The sequence below is a fragment of the Amblyomma americanum genome, chromosome 7 (assembly GCF_052857255.1).
Source record: "Amblyomma americanum isolate KBUSLIRL-KWMA chromosome 7, ASM5285725v1, whole genome shotgun sequence".
Taxonomy (NCBI): domain Eukaryota; kingdom Metazoa; phylum Arthropoda; class Arachnida; order Ixodida; family Ixodidae; genus Amblyomma; species Amblyomma americanum.
This window is the reverse complement of record NC_135503.1, coordinates 19977470-19993275: the sequence shown is the minus strand read 5'-3', so window position 1 is coordinate 19993275 and position 15806 is coordinate 19977470. Positions and strand designations below refer to the sequence as shown.

The window sequence follows — 15806 nt, the reverse complement described above, 5'->3', positions numbered from 1 at the left end:
AGCACCGAAATGACGTCACGTCGCTATTCCGTGCTTCGCCGTCGCGTCGGGCCGCTGCTAATCGAAGGAAACTGCTTTAGCAAAGCCCCTACGCCTTTCACCTTTGTAAGCTGGACAGGTGCTGACGCAAGGGTGCCACGTCAGCGCCTGGCAACTGCGGACAAGCAGAGTTTGCTTTCATTACAGCTGTTTACTCTGCTTGTGTCTCCTTTCACGATCGTTTCGTTCTTTTAGCTCCGTGGTACAAACTGAGACACTTTCTTGACAAGCACCATGCGACATTAAGCACACCTGACAAGAAGTGCTGCGCTCTTTTGTCTTTCACTTAGCTTTGCTCGTCGGTTTTATTTTGCCCCAGTGCAAATTTGCGCAGCACATACCTTCGAGCAAGCCCTCCTGTTACGCTTTCTCCCTATAAAGGTGCTGCGCAAGAACCGCCCACCCTATATTTTTTTAGTCTCGGTAAACACGCATGCAACGTCGCCCGAGGAACTAACGCAGTTGGCTTCGGTCCAAGCTCTTCGCGCGCAATAATTAAGGGTTCGTGATTATCAGGCCTGCGGCAACGCTGACCAACCTCGACAGCCAAAAAAACGTCCGGTCTCTTAAATACTGCGCGCGCAGTTTTGTCGGAATTCGGCGCCATGGCTATACCCGCCTCGTTATCGGTACACGCGGCTTCCGAAACGCTGCATCGTTTTAGCGAAACAGAGAAGCCAGTCCTCGTTCGTAGCTGGGTCACGCCCGAAGCGGTGATGGACGAGAGATGCGCCCTCATAAAGAGCGCACGGAAACCCCGCGCGCAGTCAGCAGCTTCAAAATTGGACAGCTGCGGTATAGGAAACACGCGGACAGAGGGCGCGACACTAGGTCGTCCGTGTCATCAACGGCCGAAGGGTCGCCCCTCGAGAGGACACACGCTGGCTGCAGCGGCCGCAGCCTGGCGCTGCTGTGCAGACGTGGTTGTTTTACTGAGCCCTTCGAGTTCGTTCTCCGCGTGGTCGATGGGAAACTCAATTGAGATTCGGATCGCGAGCGGCCGGTTCGTATCTGACAGCGCGCCGTGGGCGGGCACATGGTTAAGTAGGGCTTCGATCTTGGAGAGTGTTTCACGGCCTCCCTTCGGGATTGAAAAGCAAACGCGGAGGACGAACAGGAGGAAAGAAAATGAGAAGAAGGGAGAAAAAAAAATAGCGAATGTAGTTCTCCTAACATGCATACCCCTGCCATGCGAGGTTATGCAGTCAGCGCACTGAAGAATTCTTCTAAAACTTCCCCCGAGATTAACTCGGCAAACAAAGAGGCGGATGGTCCAGATGCCCGGATTTGAAGATTAAAGGAACTTGTGAGTAGTTAGACAATTCTTAGAAGAAAAAACAAGATTCAAGTGCACTTACAGAACTGTAAGAGGGATAGTTATAAGCCGCGTTATTCGCGAGCACGAACGCCGGAAGCTTGGACAAAAAGGCAGCTGCGAACGTTTCAGTCGCGTCAATTTCTTGTCTTACGTAAGCACACAAAATTATTTTCCTAAATCTATGCGACCATCCGGCTCGGCTTACAGAGCAAGTATGATGCGCGCTTAATTTCCTGGTTAACAATTTTTACGTGTCACATTAACACTGTGGCTGATTTCTGAAAGGAACTCAGTGTGTGATAGAGGTTAATGAATGAATAAATTTGTTCAGAAAAAAATGCCCGAGGCCATTGGGTGAGGAGGGGGGGGGATAAGGAGGGGAAGCAAGGAGGTTAACCAGGCATGTAAGGTTGGCTACCCTAATCTCTGAGAGTGAAGACAAAGGGACAGAAATATAGGAAGTAGAGAGAGGGACACTGGTAAATTGCATACACATCTATGAACACAGAGCCTGTCTCAACCGTGGCCTAGTGTTAAGGTACAGCCTTTGTCAAAAGTAAAGATACCAGAGAGGCTTGCTTCTATAAGCCGCATAGTGGGGCTCCTGAAGCATCCATGGAAGTCCTAGGTTTAAGAGGGGTGAGGGCGAGAGTTCATCTCCCCCTGAGGAGATTTGGAACGCTGGCAATGCGTAACGAGCCACACGGCGTAGCCCAGATTTAAACCTCTTGGGATTTTCACAACGGCTTTACATCAGCGGCAGTGAACAAGGCCAGGAATCTTGAACAAACGCTTTTAGTTCGCGTGGCTGCCAACACGTGCAGCATGGCTTTGGAAGACATAATTCCCTGATTTGTTTATGGTCGCCAGAACTAGTTGGTGCAAGCGCAGCAACCATTTTACAGTTCAGATATTGCGTTGCTAAGGAAGATTAAGTCGTCACCATCAGCATGTTCGAGGTGAATATCAAAGCTTTTGCTTCGTTACTATCAGCCGCCGCAGTGGCTCAGTGATTAAGCCGCTCGCTTGCTGACACGAAAGGCGAGGATTCGATTCCGGCCTCGGCGGTCGCATTTCGATGGAGGATGCTAGAAGCCCGCGTGCTGTGCGATGTCCGTGCACGCTTAAGAACCCCAGGTGGTCGAAATTATCCAGAGCTGTCCACTATGGCGTTCCTCACAGCCTGAGTGGCTTTCGGACGCTAAACCAGATAAACCAGCAAACATCTTATCTAGTTACATGATTTTCGCTACTGGCGACCGAGAGACGGCGCTGGTTGGCGATGTTCGGCTAGAGCACAACGCTTGTACCTTCCCGCTACAGAGGGATCAACTATAAAATCACCATCACCAGCACCACCACAATCACCATCATCATCGTCGTCGTCAACATCATCATCAGGAAATCTGAACTTAATGGCTTTAAGGGCCGTGGACTAAGTATTTTAGTTGTGGGACTGCCCGGCGCTGAAGCCGACGAGAATTCGGCACCTGGCGGCAGTGGGACTCTCACCGGACAATCCGGATTCCTTTATTGCCTGGACACAGGGTCCATATCATCGCTCACTTCTTGATTTCATCAAATCAGCCCAAATTTTTTCATTTATTTAAGCATCTGACTCATCTCTCACTTCATAGTTTTTATGCCCTGAGGCAATAAACATCACTTAAAAAAAACGCCCGAGGCTTAGCTTGGTTAAGCCTGGTGATTGCGAAGCAATAGTGTGTTATTCTCGGATCTGCTGGGGTGTTTCTTCTGCACGCTGTTTTCTTCGCTTTTCGTTTTTCTTCTCTCGAAACGCACGTTCCTTCTCGAGCCGCTGCTGCCGCTGTTGCGGGGTTTCTTGGACACGCCTCTGCCGTTTAGTCGCGTTCTGAAGGAGACTCACTGTCGGGCATAATTTCTTCCTTTGCTTCTGCTGTTTCCACAGAGGAGGTTGTCGCCGAGCTGCATACTGGGCACGCCGCTTAGAAAGTCGTTCTCTTCTTCCGTCTCCGTAGCTCGCTGATGCTTCCTCTTTGCATTCTGCCGAGCTGCCTTGTTCGTAGGCACCATCGTAACATCTGGCTGTATGACTGCTTTGGCGAGAGGAGCGGAGCTGTTTTATACAGCTGGTGTGACGTCACTCTGACCGTAGCGCCCCTGGTGAGAGGAGCGGGAGTTAGGCCGCCGTTGGTGGCTACCGCCTCGCCTCGCCACGGCGTGAGATGGGGCCCCGTTTTTACACAGCTGGTGTGACGTCACTCTAGGTCACGTGGTGTGACGTCACGCAGCGAGGTCACGCTAAAGGTCAATGGTGCCTACCACCGCCTCGCCACGGAACGGGCTGAAGTGCGACCGAAAGTAGTATTGCTTCGCAATAAAAGTATCTTAGCCTCCGATAAGACCTCGCTCAATCAAGGTCATCCGCAGCGTCGAGAGTGAGCTGTGAACAGAGCACGCAAGTGCAAAAGTGCCTAGAAAGGGGCGTTCTTCCTTACCTCCGTCTGAAGGTTGGGTGACGGCAGGCTGAGGTAGGCTGCCTTGCCGTCGCGGCAAGCTCCAAGACCTGCGTGGGAGAAGAACGACAACGTCATTCACTGAAAGTCATTCAGCCTAGACACCGAACTTTTAGGGACATGATTTCCCTAGGGCGGGCAACTTATAATATGGAAGCTTTAGGGGAGGGCGCAGAAAGGCACCCGGAAACGAGGGTTTGGCCTTCACATAGTCTACGGGGGAAAAACAGTGTGGATGAACTAGTGCAATCATTCATACTGAGTTCGCTGTGAGAATCGGCAAGTGAAATAAACGGATCAATGTGCTTCCTCACGGTCTGCGCTTTCGAGTAAGCGAAAAAAAAAAGGGGGGCCCGTTTTGTAATGAAGAAAGACCAACGTGATTACCTAGGCACCTTTCGTTTTGCCATAGTTCCCATAAATATCTCTCATTGTTCTCCTGGCCTAAACCTAACTGCAGGTGACAGCAATATAAATGTCAAGTCATGATCGGGGGAACAGGAATGCATAAGAAGAGAAGCAGAACTATTTCTATAATGCTTCGCGCACATAACTCATGCAAGGCTGTGGACGGGGGCATTCGTACCTGCGGCATCTGAATGTCCCTGAAACAGCCATATTTGCCAGCTGCCCTTTTCTGTCACCACAGCTACTGCTTTTGTGCAAGGAACACTCACGTTGGAAATAAGATTCGCTCGAAATAGGGATTACCCGTGTTGTATGCACAGGTAACGAGAGACGTTGCAAATAAGATTAATATCTCTATCCCCCAGACTCCGCGGAAGCCGGTGCGATTCGATTCCCGCGCTCACTCCCCAGCCATTTCTCGGCGGACGTCTTTGCCATCACGCTGCACTGTACTGGTGCGACGTTACCGTCACGTGGTGTGCCGTGCTTTAGCGGGGTACGGAATATGTTCCGTGCGTGATTAGACTAGCGGGCGCTTCCGGTATTATATGGGCTCAAATGTCCATTAAGGAAAGTTATATTGGTGAGGAGCTAAAACAAATTCTCTCATGATGTCCGCTCTCGTCTTCTTGGTGAACCCATACAGTCGTGAGCTATATAGGAGGGAACAAAATTTGAGCATTCATTTAGTCATAACTGCATAACTATGTTTGACAAGCACAACATTGCTAAATTCTATTTTTCCTCTTTGCGTATAAAATCCAAAAGTCATTCTCAAATTTAGTTGAGAAATAACTAGAAAGTTCGCAGTCTTGCGCAACAAGCTTGTTCCCTTTCATATTGATCACTAGGAAGCCGTTTGTCTCCTATAGTGATTAGTGAGGTTCAGTTTAATGGTGAGCACCGTGGTGATGAGTGATATACTGCCAGAAGCTGACTTGTACATAACGCATTAGAAGTAATTGATTACTTGCAATAAATTACTTTTTTATTTTTAAAATGCATTTTGAAATGCATTTCAATATTGAAATCATTGACAAGTAATTGGTTACTTGCAATAAATTACTTTTTCTCTTTTTAAATGAACCCTGAAACGCATTTCAATACTGAAATGCATTGACAAGTAACTGACTACTTGCAATAAATTACTTTTTCTTTTAGAAAGGCAGTGACAAGTAACTGATTAATTGCAATAAATTACCTTTTCTTTTTGAAATGCATATTGAAATGCATTTCAATTTCAATTTTGAAATGCATTGACAAGTCATTGATTATATGCAATAAATTACTTCTTCGAATTTTGAAATAAGTTTGTTATTTTCTGTAAGGCGTAATGTTTTCAGTGATTCTATTATTTTTTTGCAGCAATCGATTATTAATAAAACCTGTTAATTTTTGTTCCCCCCCCCAAAAAAAAAAACAAGTTGTAACCAGTGGTATAAGATTGATAACCGGAGCTAGGTGGCATACACTGGTGTGGCATGGAATTCCCACGCGTTCGAGCGACAGAGGTCTGCATTTGACTAGCCCCTTGCTCCGCGCTTCGAATTCCGCATTTCACGAAAACGACACACTGGAATGTAATGTTTAGTCAGCTTTGGCTTTGTCCTCTGAAAGCGCGAGCAGCAAAGCGCCGCACTTTGCGTAACTTCGAGGTGCTGCGCAAGGTCTTCGCATGTTGAAGTAGCGCTCTTCAATGTCGCTACTGATTTGTTCATAAGGAAGCGTAAAAAAAATGCCGAAGAAAACTTCTAAAAACAACTCCGGGTGAAATTACTGCCACAGGCCGCAAGTCAAGGAAGCCACACTTGCTCGTTCTCATCCGTGTATATAGGTACTACGCTAATAGAAGATCGATGAAAAATAACGCAGTAGTAATTTTTTACGATTACTCCCCTGTAATTGTTCGGTTACTTTTATTTGCCGTGGTCGACCACTGAAATCAGTTACATGCCTCAGAAAATGTCGTACTAGCACGACGGCTTCCCAACCAACAGTGATTACCCAACTATGAATCCCAGGTCATTGTAAAAAAATGGCTGGCGGTTTAGCATTGCTAAGCACGAAATATTGTTCTAAAGCACAGTCTTGTGAAGGTGGACACCGCCGCCACGTACGTGAAAGCGTGATTGAGGTGTCCGCTGACCCAGGGAGCCAGTTATGCGCGTCTTCAACTTTTTCATCGTCAATGCCAATTTACCCAATGTACGCCGGCGGCCTGTGCTCCAGGTCCGCGTTTCTGCACCAGTGTCGTCAACGCCAACGCGTATTGCTCTAGAGCCGTGTTTCTGCCACAACGTTGTCCGTGCCAACGCATGCTGCGCACATCTCTCTGTCACTACCTTCACGTAGCTCAAAGCGGGAATATCAGTTTGGTAGTTGTATTAGTTGATGAAGAAGACAATGTGGAATGCATAGCGCGAGAGAGCGTCGCAGTTTATCACTGACGAGGCTACGCTGCCGCATCCCCCCTCTAAATTTCTACTTACACAAGTCGGGTTTGGCGCTCTCTCCCCTTTGTGCATTTTGCCGTGAGCCAGAATCTATTGAACATTTTTGGCTGTATTGTCGCCGATTCAACTCACTGAGAAAAAGGTTGCTGGAGGAGCCCTTGCAGCATCTTGGCCTTAGTTTGAGCAGCCCGCTCTTGCTATCATTTGGCGCCACCACATTTGGGTTCAGCCACAGATCTGTTTGCACCGCTGTTCAAAATTTTCTGATAGAATCTCGCCGACTGCCTTGCTAAGTGTTCCAACCTTTTCTTTTCTATCAATTATTACATTTTAACTAAATCTTTAATATTTAATCACTCTCTTTATTATTATTCTTAAAATTTTAAAATCAAAACACTCATCCCTTTTCTGTTCATGACGAAAAATTCACCGGTGTTGCACTTCCACGTGCTTTTCCTATTTGTAAACTCCGTTCAGGTGAATAGCCACCCGATTCTTGGCCGATCCCCCAGTGTGGGTATGTGCCATCTTTTGATAGGCTAATAATAATAATAATAATAATAATAATAATAATAATAATAATAATAATAATAATAATAATAATAATAATAATAATAACACGAGGCCTGTTCGAATGCGGCGATAGAGGAAGAAGCCGTTCTGAGCGGCTGTGCTTCAACATGCTCCATGCTGGAAACAGCGCATCGGTCGTTGGCCGAGGTCTACCGACGTCTCAGGACACTACGGACTCGTACAAAGTTGTCCTTCCCCGATTGCCAACCGGTAATGTTGTCCTTAATACCGTTTTCCTGCATGCTGACCTTAAGGGTCGCCCGTACAGAGCACCTGACTTCCGTGACGCACTCGCACAGATATTGGATCTCCGGGAAATTTTGTGCATTGGTCAATACCAAATGAGCCACGTGTGGATGGTTACCTGCGAGAGTAGTTCTTCCAAACAGAAGCTTGTTAACAAAGCGGAGTTTCCTGTCAAAGGACTGCGGTGCATGGTGTTTGACCCGGATACTAAGAACGTCAAGGTTAAGTTCTTTTGGCTTCCCCGCTATATGGAACACCGGAGGATTGTGGAAGCATTAGAGCCTTATGGCACGGTCCAGTCTGTGGAGCGTGAAAAGTGGCGGTGCCCAGGGATGGAGCATATGGAAACGGCGAACCGTGAACTCTCCCTCACACTCAAGGATGGAGTGTCAGCTAGCACCATTCCACACACACTTAATGTTTATGGAGTGCAGGCATTAGTCCTTATCCCAGGGAGACCTCCACTGTGCATCCGATGTAGCCGGGTTGGACATGTCCGGCGCCAGTGTCGCACGCCTCGATGCACTCAGTGCCGACGCTTTGGCCATACTGCGTCAAGGCCAGTGGTCACGGGAAGATGACGTGGCATCAGAACACATTATGGATGTGTCTGAGGTTGTGGACGCGACCGGAGAACTAAGTCATGAGCATCGAATAGATGGGGAACAGAAGACTTCAACACCTCAAAACAACACGGAATATGAAGCGACTGGCCATCTAGCATCCACGCCTCCAGGACGAAAACCGCCGGACCCGGGCCCCCCCGTGAGTGTTACAGAGTCTGCTGTGCTTGCTGCACAGGAACACCTCGTTACCACAGGCCAACGTCCGGATATGCCTCCTGTGGAGTCAGTCGAGGCGATACAGCCAGTGAATGCTCGCCGATCCTCCTCTGATGCTGATTCTGCTTCGTCGTTGGAGGGTAACGGTGAGACGTGTGTGGCGTCGATCTCTGGCGTGTCAGGTTCTCTGTCGGCTGTCAGTGTGGCAGCGAGTGATGTGCTCCCCTCGGGTTCGTGGGCCGAGGCCTTGGCTGTCTCAGAGGAAGACATGGACAGCACCGCACCTTTGAAACGTCCTGCAGATGCTGACGAGGTGTGTATCGATGGCGCTGACCAGAAGGCACAATGTGCAGAGGCCACGGGAAGGGTGGTGTTAAAGAGGAGGGCGATGTCTGCCCGAGAGGCCGCCAATTTGGCGGCGGGCCACCACATTCCAGGGGATGGCGTTTGTTAAGACTGGCACCAAAATGGCGAGCGTCGCAGCATATCAAGTCGCTACCCTTAACGTTAGGGGTATGCGTAATCGTAGGAGGCAACAGCAGGTACGGCATCTCTTAAAGAAATGGAGTGTGTGTGTAGCCGCTATCCAGGAAACAAAGTTGTCCTCTGATGAAGAGACAGCAGCTGCTCTTGAGCCTTTTTTGTCGGAATACAGCATTATTGTTAGCCACGCGAGAGGCTTATCCGAAGGTTGTATGCTATTCCTGGTGAACACGCTAGAGATGACAGCCATGTCTTATTGCATAGATGACGAGGGGCGACTTATATGCTGTGATCTCACAATTTCAGGTGTACAGTGGCGGATTATTTGTGTTTATGCCCCCACAAAGCAGCGCGATAGAAGGCTTTTTTTTCTGTCATTAGTTGAACATTTGTGCACGAACCGCAAAATTATATTGTTGGGAGATTTTAATTGCGTTTGTAGGGATGAGGACCATTCAGTGGTATGTAAGAGATACGACCATAGCGCTGCATTACTTACCGATTTGGTTTCTGAATATAGTCTTGTGGATGTGGGGCAGGAAAAAGGCGACAGTATACATTTCACTCATTTTCAGTTTTCCTCTAATGCTCGCCTTGACAGAATTTACGTTTCTGTTGACGCATTAGCAAGTGTGTTTGGCTACTGGGTGCGGCCCATTTTCTTCAGTGACCACTGTATGGTGTCTCTTCAGATAGGAAAGTACACTCGGCATGTACTTCACCCTCGATGGGAGTTGTGGAAGATGAATAACTGTCTGCTCTCAGACGAAATCTTTCAGCGTGCTGTACCTACTTGTTTGAAGGACGTATGGTCACGCCGTGATCTTTCCATTTTTCAAAAGTGGGACTTGTTTAAACAGGAGATCAAAAACTTGGCAATTGAGGCCTCAGCAAGAATCGCTTTCCTGAAGAGACACCACCTTCGTGAGCTTGGGCGCACCCTAACGGAGCTACATGAGCTAGAGAGGGTAAGCCCGGGTGCCTATCTCGAAGAGATTAATAACATAAAAGCACAGCTTCAACAATTTGCGACAGACAGATATAAGGGGGCCTTGATACGATCTAGGTCCCGAAGGTTTCTTGATGAGCAACCTTCTCGTCGGGCCCTGAGTGATGAAAGAGAGAATGCTCTTGCGAAGGAAATATTGGAAATTCAGTATGGTGATTGCACATACAGTGATGCGCCTGGTATTCTTGCTGCTTTCTTCGACTATTATCGGAAGCTGTTTGGCAGTTGCGAAGATCCAAGTCAGGGTTTCGATTACAGTTCCTTGCTCGGAAACTTCCCTCGACTTGATGATGAGAAGTGTGCTATAGTGAAGGGACCTATCACTTTGGATGAAATTCAATCAGCCATTTCTGCCCTGCAGAGCCAGAAATCTCCTGGGCCAGATGGTATTACTAGCGAATTCGATAAAACATTTTCGCCTTGCCTAGTGCCTGTTTTGATGGAAGTTTTCAAAGCATCTTATGATGTGGGTGTCCTGCCTCCCACTTTTTATTCTGGGCACACAATATTAATTCCCAAAAGCAAAGATACTAATCGGTTGAAAACTGTTGAGGGATATCGTCCAATTTCCCTTTGCAATGTTGATTACAAAATTTTTGCCAAGGTTCTTAGCAGTCGTCTGCAGCTCGTCATTGTGGACTTGATAGGTCCGCATCAGGTCTGTGGTATTAGAGGCCGCAGTATTCAAACACATATCCATATTGCACGTTCAGTATTAGAGACAGTATCAGATGAGTTAGGCCAAGTAGCTCTGATTCAAATTGACTTGGCTAAGGCGTTTGATAAAGTTCGGCACGATTTCTTGTTCGCGGTCTTGGAGTATGCAAATATTGGTGACGTCTTGCTCAAAGGCATAAGGCTGTGCTATAAGAACTCCTATACAAGGGTTATTGTTAATCAGGAGCTAACGAAACCAGTACCACTAGAAGCATCTGTTCGTCAAGGATGTCCACTGTCTCCATTGTTGTTTGCCCTATATCTGGAACCCCTCTGTCTCAGTATAATTAACAGCGCAGCTATCCGCGGTTTCTCTCTGGCTCAATGTGAAGTTAAAGTTTTAGCTTACGCTGATGATGTCGCCCTCTTTTGTTCTGACAAAAAGAGTGTACTCGAGGCTCTAAACTTGACTAAACAGTTCTGCGATGTATCAGGCGCGGCTCTTAATTTAGAGAAATCCAAAGGCTTTTGGTTGGGTCATTGGGGAACTAGGCCAAGCCAGTTCGGTGGTATATGCTGGAACTGTAGCCCTCTTGAGTACCTAGGCGTTCCGCTGCACCAAGTTCGCAACAGTACAGCCTACTGGGATTCACAAACTGTAACTCTACGGCGGCATACACAGGCTTGGATGGGTAGGGAACTCTCAGTGTTTGCGAGGGCACAGGTCTGTAACATTTTTTTGTTTGCAAAGCTCGCGTATGTCCTTCAAGTCCTGCATTGTGCGAGGAGGAAGGTGCAAGCAATACAGAGAATATTTGCAGCATTCGTTTGGCGCTCTCAAAAGGAGCCGATGAGGCGTGACAACTTGTTCCTTCCCTTAGAGGGTGGTGGAGTGGGCCTTGTTCACCTGTTCGTGCATCAACTCGTTTCTCGTTTTTTCTTTTTCAAATCGGCAAACGACCCGTTTCTGGTAGCTGTGCTCATTAGGCGGCTTAGTTTTCATTTGCCTTACTTATTCGCACCGACTGTGCAGGCTCGTGAGGGGACTTTATGGGGATTTCTTAAGGAGGTTGCTGACACTTTCAATTTTCTCACTGTGCGCTTCTCTTTAGATTACCTGTATAGCCTCTCGAGAAAGCAGATGACCCAGGCTCTCACTGAGTCTTTGTTCCCTACACCATTGTATCGGCAGCCTTATTTGGGGTCTTTGGACATCAGTGTTCTAAAGCGTGTTAGGCGGATGTGCATTCAGGCAGCCGCTAAAACGTTCTTTTTCAAACTACACACAGCGACGCTGCCTGTCAAGACATTTCTTAATGACAAGGGGATGTTTGTACCCTGGAATGTGAATTGTCGTCTGTGTAACGTGCCTGAGACAATTGATCATTGCTTCATCCTGTGCCGCGATGCCATGTTCTTTTGGGACATACTACAACGAACTCTTAAGAAGGACATTGAAATTACACCATACACTATTAGATTTCTGCCTGTTGACAAAAACTCTGTTGTGCCTTATGACGTGTTTGTGTTGATGGGACTATTCAGTCTTTGGAAAAGCCGTATGATGGACAGACATGCCGAGCCCCCAAGATCGTCCAAATCTGTGTTTCGGGAACAGTGTGCGTTGGTGAGGAGTGTATATGCTGCTCGCGACGAACCTCCAAGCTGGCTGCCGTGCCTAGATGCTTGTGTGTGCCTCCCTGAATTTTGATGTTTTGATGGGGATGCAGTGGTGAGTTAGGGCTATGGGGGGCTCATATTAAGCAGCCCGGTAACTTGAGACGCGAACTAGTCTGATTGAAGTTTCCTCCTTTCTACAGAAGTTCTTCCATGCAATAAAGAAAAAAAATGCGGCGATAGCCTAATGCTGTCGTGCAGCGGATAGCGAACCTGCCGTGTTCTCGCCGCCGCGGGTTCAAATTCCAGTCGCGGACATTTATTTGGTTTATTTTTATTTATTTATTTCTCTTGGCACGAACCCTATAAAACACAGAAAGATCTTGTTCGAGGCTTAGCCATCGGCAAATTGCTGTCGCTCTAATATAATAGGTTACTTATTTTAACGTAATGTGTACAAGACTGTCCAGAAGCACACACTATGTTCGCACCGCCTATATATGACTCAGAACTTTCACAAACAGAAGCTGTTCTTGTCTTCGTTGCTACCCGCTCCTAGAGCTCCTAGGGTCCGCCCACTAGGGGAGGAATATTGACCTCCAGCGTACTCGTGGAAGTAATTGGACTCGGCCCCCCCCCCCCCCCCCCCCCCCCCCCCTCGAAGAACCAGCTCTCCTCGCGTCCACTTCAAAGGCTGCGCTGCTCTCGATTCGAGAGCTGCAGACGCTCAGTGTTCGGAGGCAGTGGAGATAATGCCATTTCCGATGACGTGTTCTAAGGAAACCGATACGGCGTCCTGATTGGTCCGCAGCGAGCCCACATGTACGCACTGACGTTTTCGCGAGACTATACACTCAAGCCTGGAGCGCGGTCCGAGGACTCTTCAACGCTTAGGTATTTCCGAACCGTGCTTGGGTTACGCAAAAGTTGGTTTCGAAGCTGGCGCTTCGGGTTCCGAGTTGACGGCTCTCTGATAGAGGATAGTGAACAGGCAAGACCGATATTAGGGGGAACCCTTCGCCGTCAAGAGCCAGAGTTCCTTTCACTTTTTTGTCGCGCTCAAAAATGCATTACATGAATAATGCGTCTAGGAAAAAAAACACACAAAAAGTACAAAAAGTACGCTTTGCACTGATAGTTGAGGAGTGGGTGCACTGACTGCGCTCTGACATGCTGTTCGTGTTCATATTGCTCTCACATGTGTGCGAACTGTGCAGCCACTCTCGCTATGCCAGAATAATGTTAGATCTCATACGGTTCTTAGGGCTGCGTTTTTAATTGGTACCATTAGAACTCCCGTGTCGGAAAAAGTGTCGATCGGCGGTATTCTCTGAAGCCTCCGAGAACCACCTGCCGCCTACCACGTGTGGCAGGTGGCAATATGGAGAGAGGGAAATCCTGCCTAGGGAAGAGCTCAAAGGGTGGCTGCTGAGGACAGTAGAGGATGAGGAGGAAAGTGAGCTGAGAAGAAGAGAGGAGGAAACAGAGCGGCGCGCACGCGTCGGATGCTACTCTGGCTGTCTGTGAGTTTTTCCTGCCGGTGTAACGGCGCTGTGCGATGTCGCTGAGTGGGTCTCATGGAAGCGGGACCTTCAGTGGGCGGCGTACAAAGCGTCGAAGACTTACGGCGAGCCGAGTAGCAACGTCTTCGGAGCGCGCGTCAGCGACAGACTGGAGATCCTGCTCTCGAGGGGAAAACAAGCAGAAGCATGCAAGCGAAGCGGCAGGATGATTTCCCCCTTCTTGCATAGAAGACGCCTGATGTTAAGGTGGATGTAAAGAAGTGTGTGCGATGTTTCGTCTCACGCAATGGGGGATGAGATTCTGATGGTACGCATTTCCGCAGGATCAGCCCATCGATCGCCTGTCAGTTTCTTTTTCCCTCAATAAGTTAGATCGGAACGATCGTTGGATGCTATTATTAGGCCGCGTATTATGTTTCAAGGCGTATTCTTAGCAAATGTTAGACTTACCATACGTTCATGGCGAAAAACTCGTTCGTCAAAATCGCACATTCTAGTTTGTGACGCAAAGGTTTCGGTACCTTAGACACAGATGTGAGTGCGGTTGAGTGCCTCTATTACGTGCCTCACATTATCGACACTCTTACCGGCATAAGTGGAAAAAATTGCTTAGACTACACAGAGGCAGTTGCATTCACCATTCGAAGGTATACTAAAAGGACGTTACCCCCCCCCCCCCCCCCCTACCAGTTGCTGGTAAAAATATTTCTCGACTTTAAACTGAGCACCAGTAGACGCATTTCCCGAAGTAATGAACAGCTGTCTTCGTGGGCTAGTCTGAATTGAAATTACCCGCTGATATTCGCAGCAGTTTCTAGCGTCTGAGTGTTCAAAATATCGCTTCTCTACCAGGTTAGTGTCGACACCCATTCACAGAGCGCGCCAGACGTGTTCGGGCTAATACTATAGTGCCGCGGATTCTGGACTAGTAAAGCGGAGTCGACAATGGAAAAGCAGGTTCAGGGGCTCACGGATTCCTGGAAGCCAAAGGTCCGAACAATGCTGATTGGAGACTGGGGCTCCGGTGACACGCGAGGGTCTCCAAAGGCCCTCATGTTTCGACGCACCCGGTCCGGTGGGGAAACACAAAACCGTGGAGAATGGCTCGCGTGTTGACACAGCTTGGTAATTTCGTTGCAGGCTAGATGGACCGCGGGGACACTCAGGCCTTCCAAGACTGGAGTAGTGAGACAATATTGCGCAGTTTGCGCAAATTTCTCGGAATCGAGGCCTCTGCCGTCGCCTCGAGTGAAGCAGATTAAGCAGGTGAGACAGACGGTCGAATGGGGAGGAAAACATGGCAATTTCAGGTATACGGAAGCTATACGGTATATGGAAGCGCGACAGTGAGATTACTTCGGGGAGTGAGGAGTCAACCTTGCAAGCCTGAAAGTGATGCGTCCGACTTCAGTGCATGTGCTGAGTGATGCGGTCGTGGGCGGCGGTTTCGTGCTTTGCAAGTAAGTGGTCCTCAAGGCGGCTCGTTGCCAAGGCCCCCTAGTTTTGAAATGAAGAACAAGTGCTGATTACTTAGATTTACAACAGAGTAGTCGAGCAGACAGACCTCACTGGTCAATATTATAAAGTGTTGCTTAAGATGCTGCAGTACCTCTTCAAGCTTGCAATAAGCTCTTTGCCCTCCTGCTCGTGCAAGCGGAACAGAACGTGAAATAATGTGTTATCTTCCACAATAAACTTTTATTGAGCGATTGTTTGAATTGTTTATTAAGTGCTTGAGCTATTAATTTATTAGTTGGTTTGGTTTATTATTTGGTTTTGGTTTCGGTTTCGGCTAGGTTTCGTTTTTGGTTAAGTCGGGTTAGGTTTTGATTTGGTTTGGGTGGTTTGCGTATGCGTGCACAAGCTTTTCCATAAGGGGGGAGTGGAAAAGTTCATGATAGCACCTGATCACACCTTCTGGGTAGCAGAGAACAATAGGGGACAAATTTTGTGTCCCCCTCCCCCATGCCTATAGGCACTGTTAGCTGCCAGGCGCCCCCACCATCGGTGCTGGGTTAAGCGCCACCAGAGGTCAGTTTCGCGTCCCGGGTGGGATGGCTCCCCACCACAGCAGACGATTCAACGCGGACATCTGGGGTGGCTTCACAAGTTCCTTTAGAGGTGGAAATATGACTAAAACCTTTAGGCATTTTGTATCCGGACACATCCAAGATGTGACGGAACTTGTGACTGAAGAAAG

General features: G+C 48.2%; 1 protein-coding gene and 1 pseudogene across 2 annotated transcripts in view; one reads left to right on the top strand and one right to left on the bottom strand.

The window, feature by feature from the left end:
* LOC144098618 (uncharacterized) overlaps positions 1 to 15806 on the bottom strand; it is a 281054-nt gene that overhangs the window by 45172 nt on the left and 220076 nt on the right. For both annotated transcript variants that reach the window (XM_077631401.1, XM_077631402.1), the window contains exon 6: positions 3838 to 3905. In XM_077631401.1, the coding sequence (XP_077487527.1) occupies positions 3838 to 3905 (68 nt within the window). The remainder of the gene's footprint in view (positions 1 to 3837; positions 3906 to 15806) is intronic.
* LOC144096793 (uncharacterized) lies at positions 7397 to 15625 on the top strand (annotated as a pseudogene).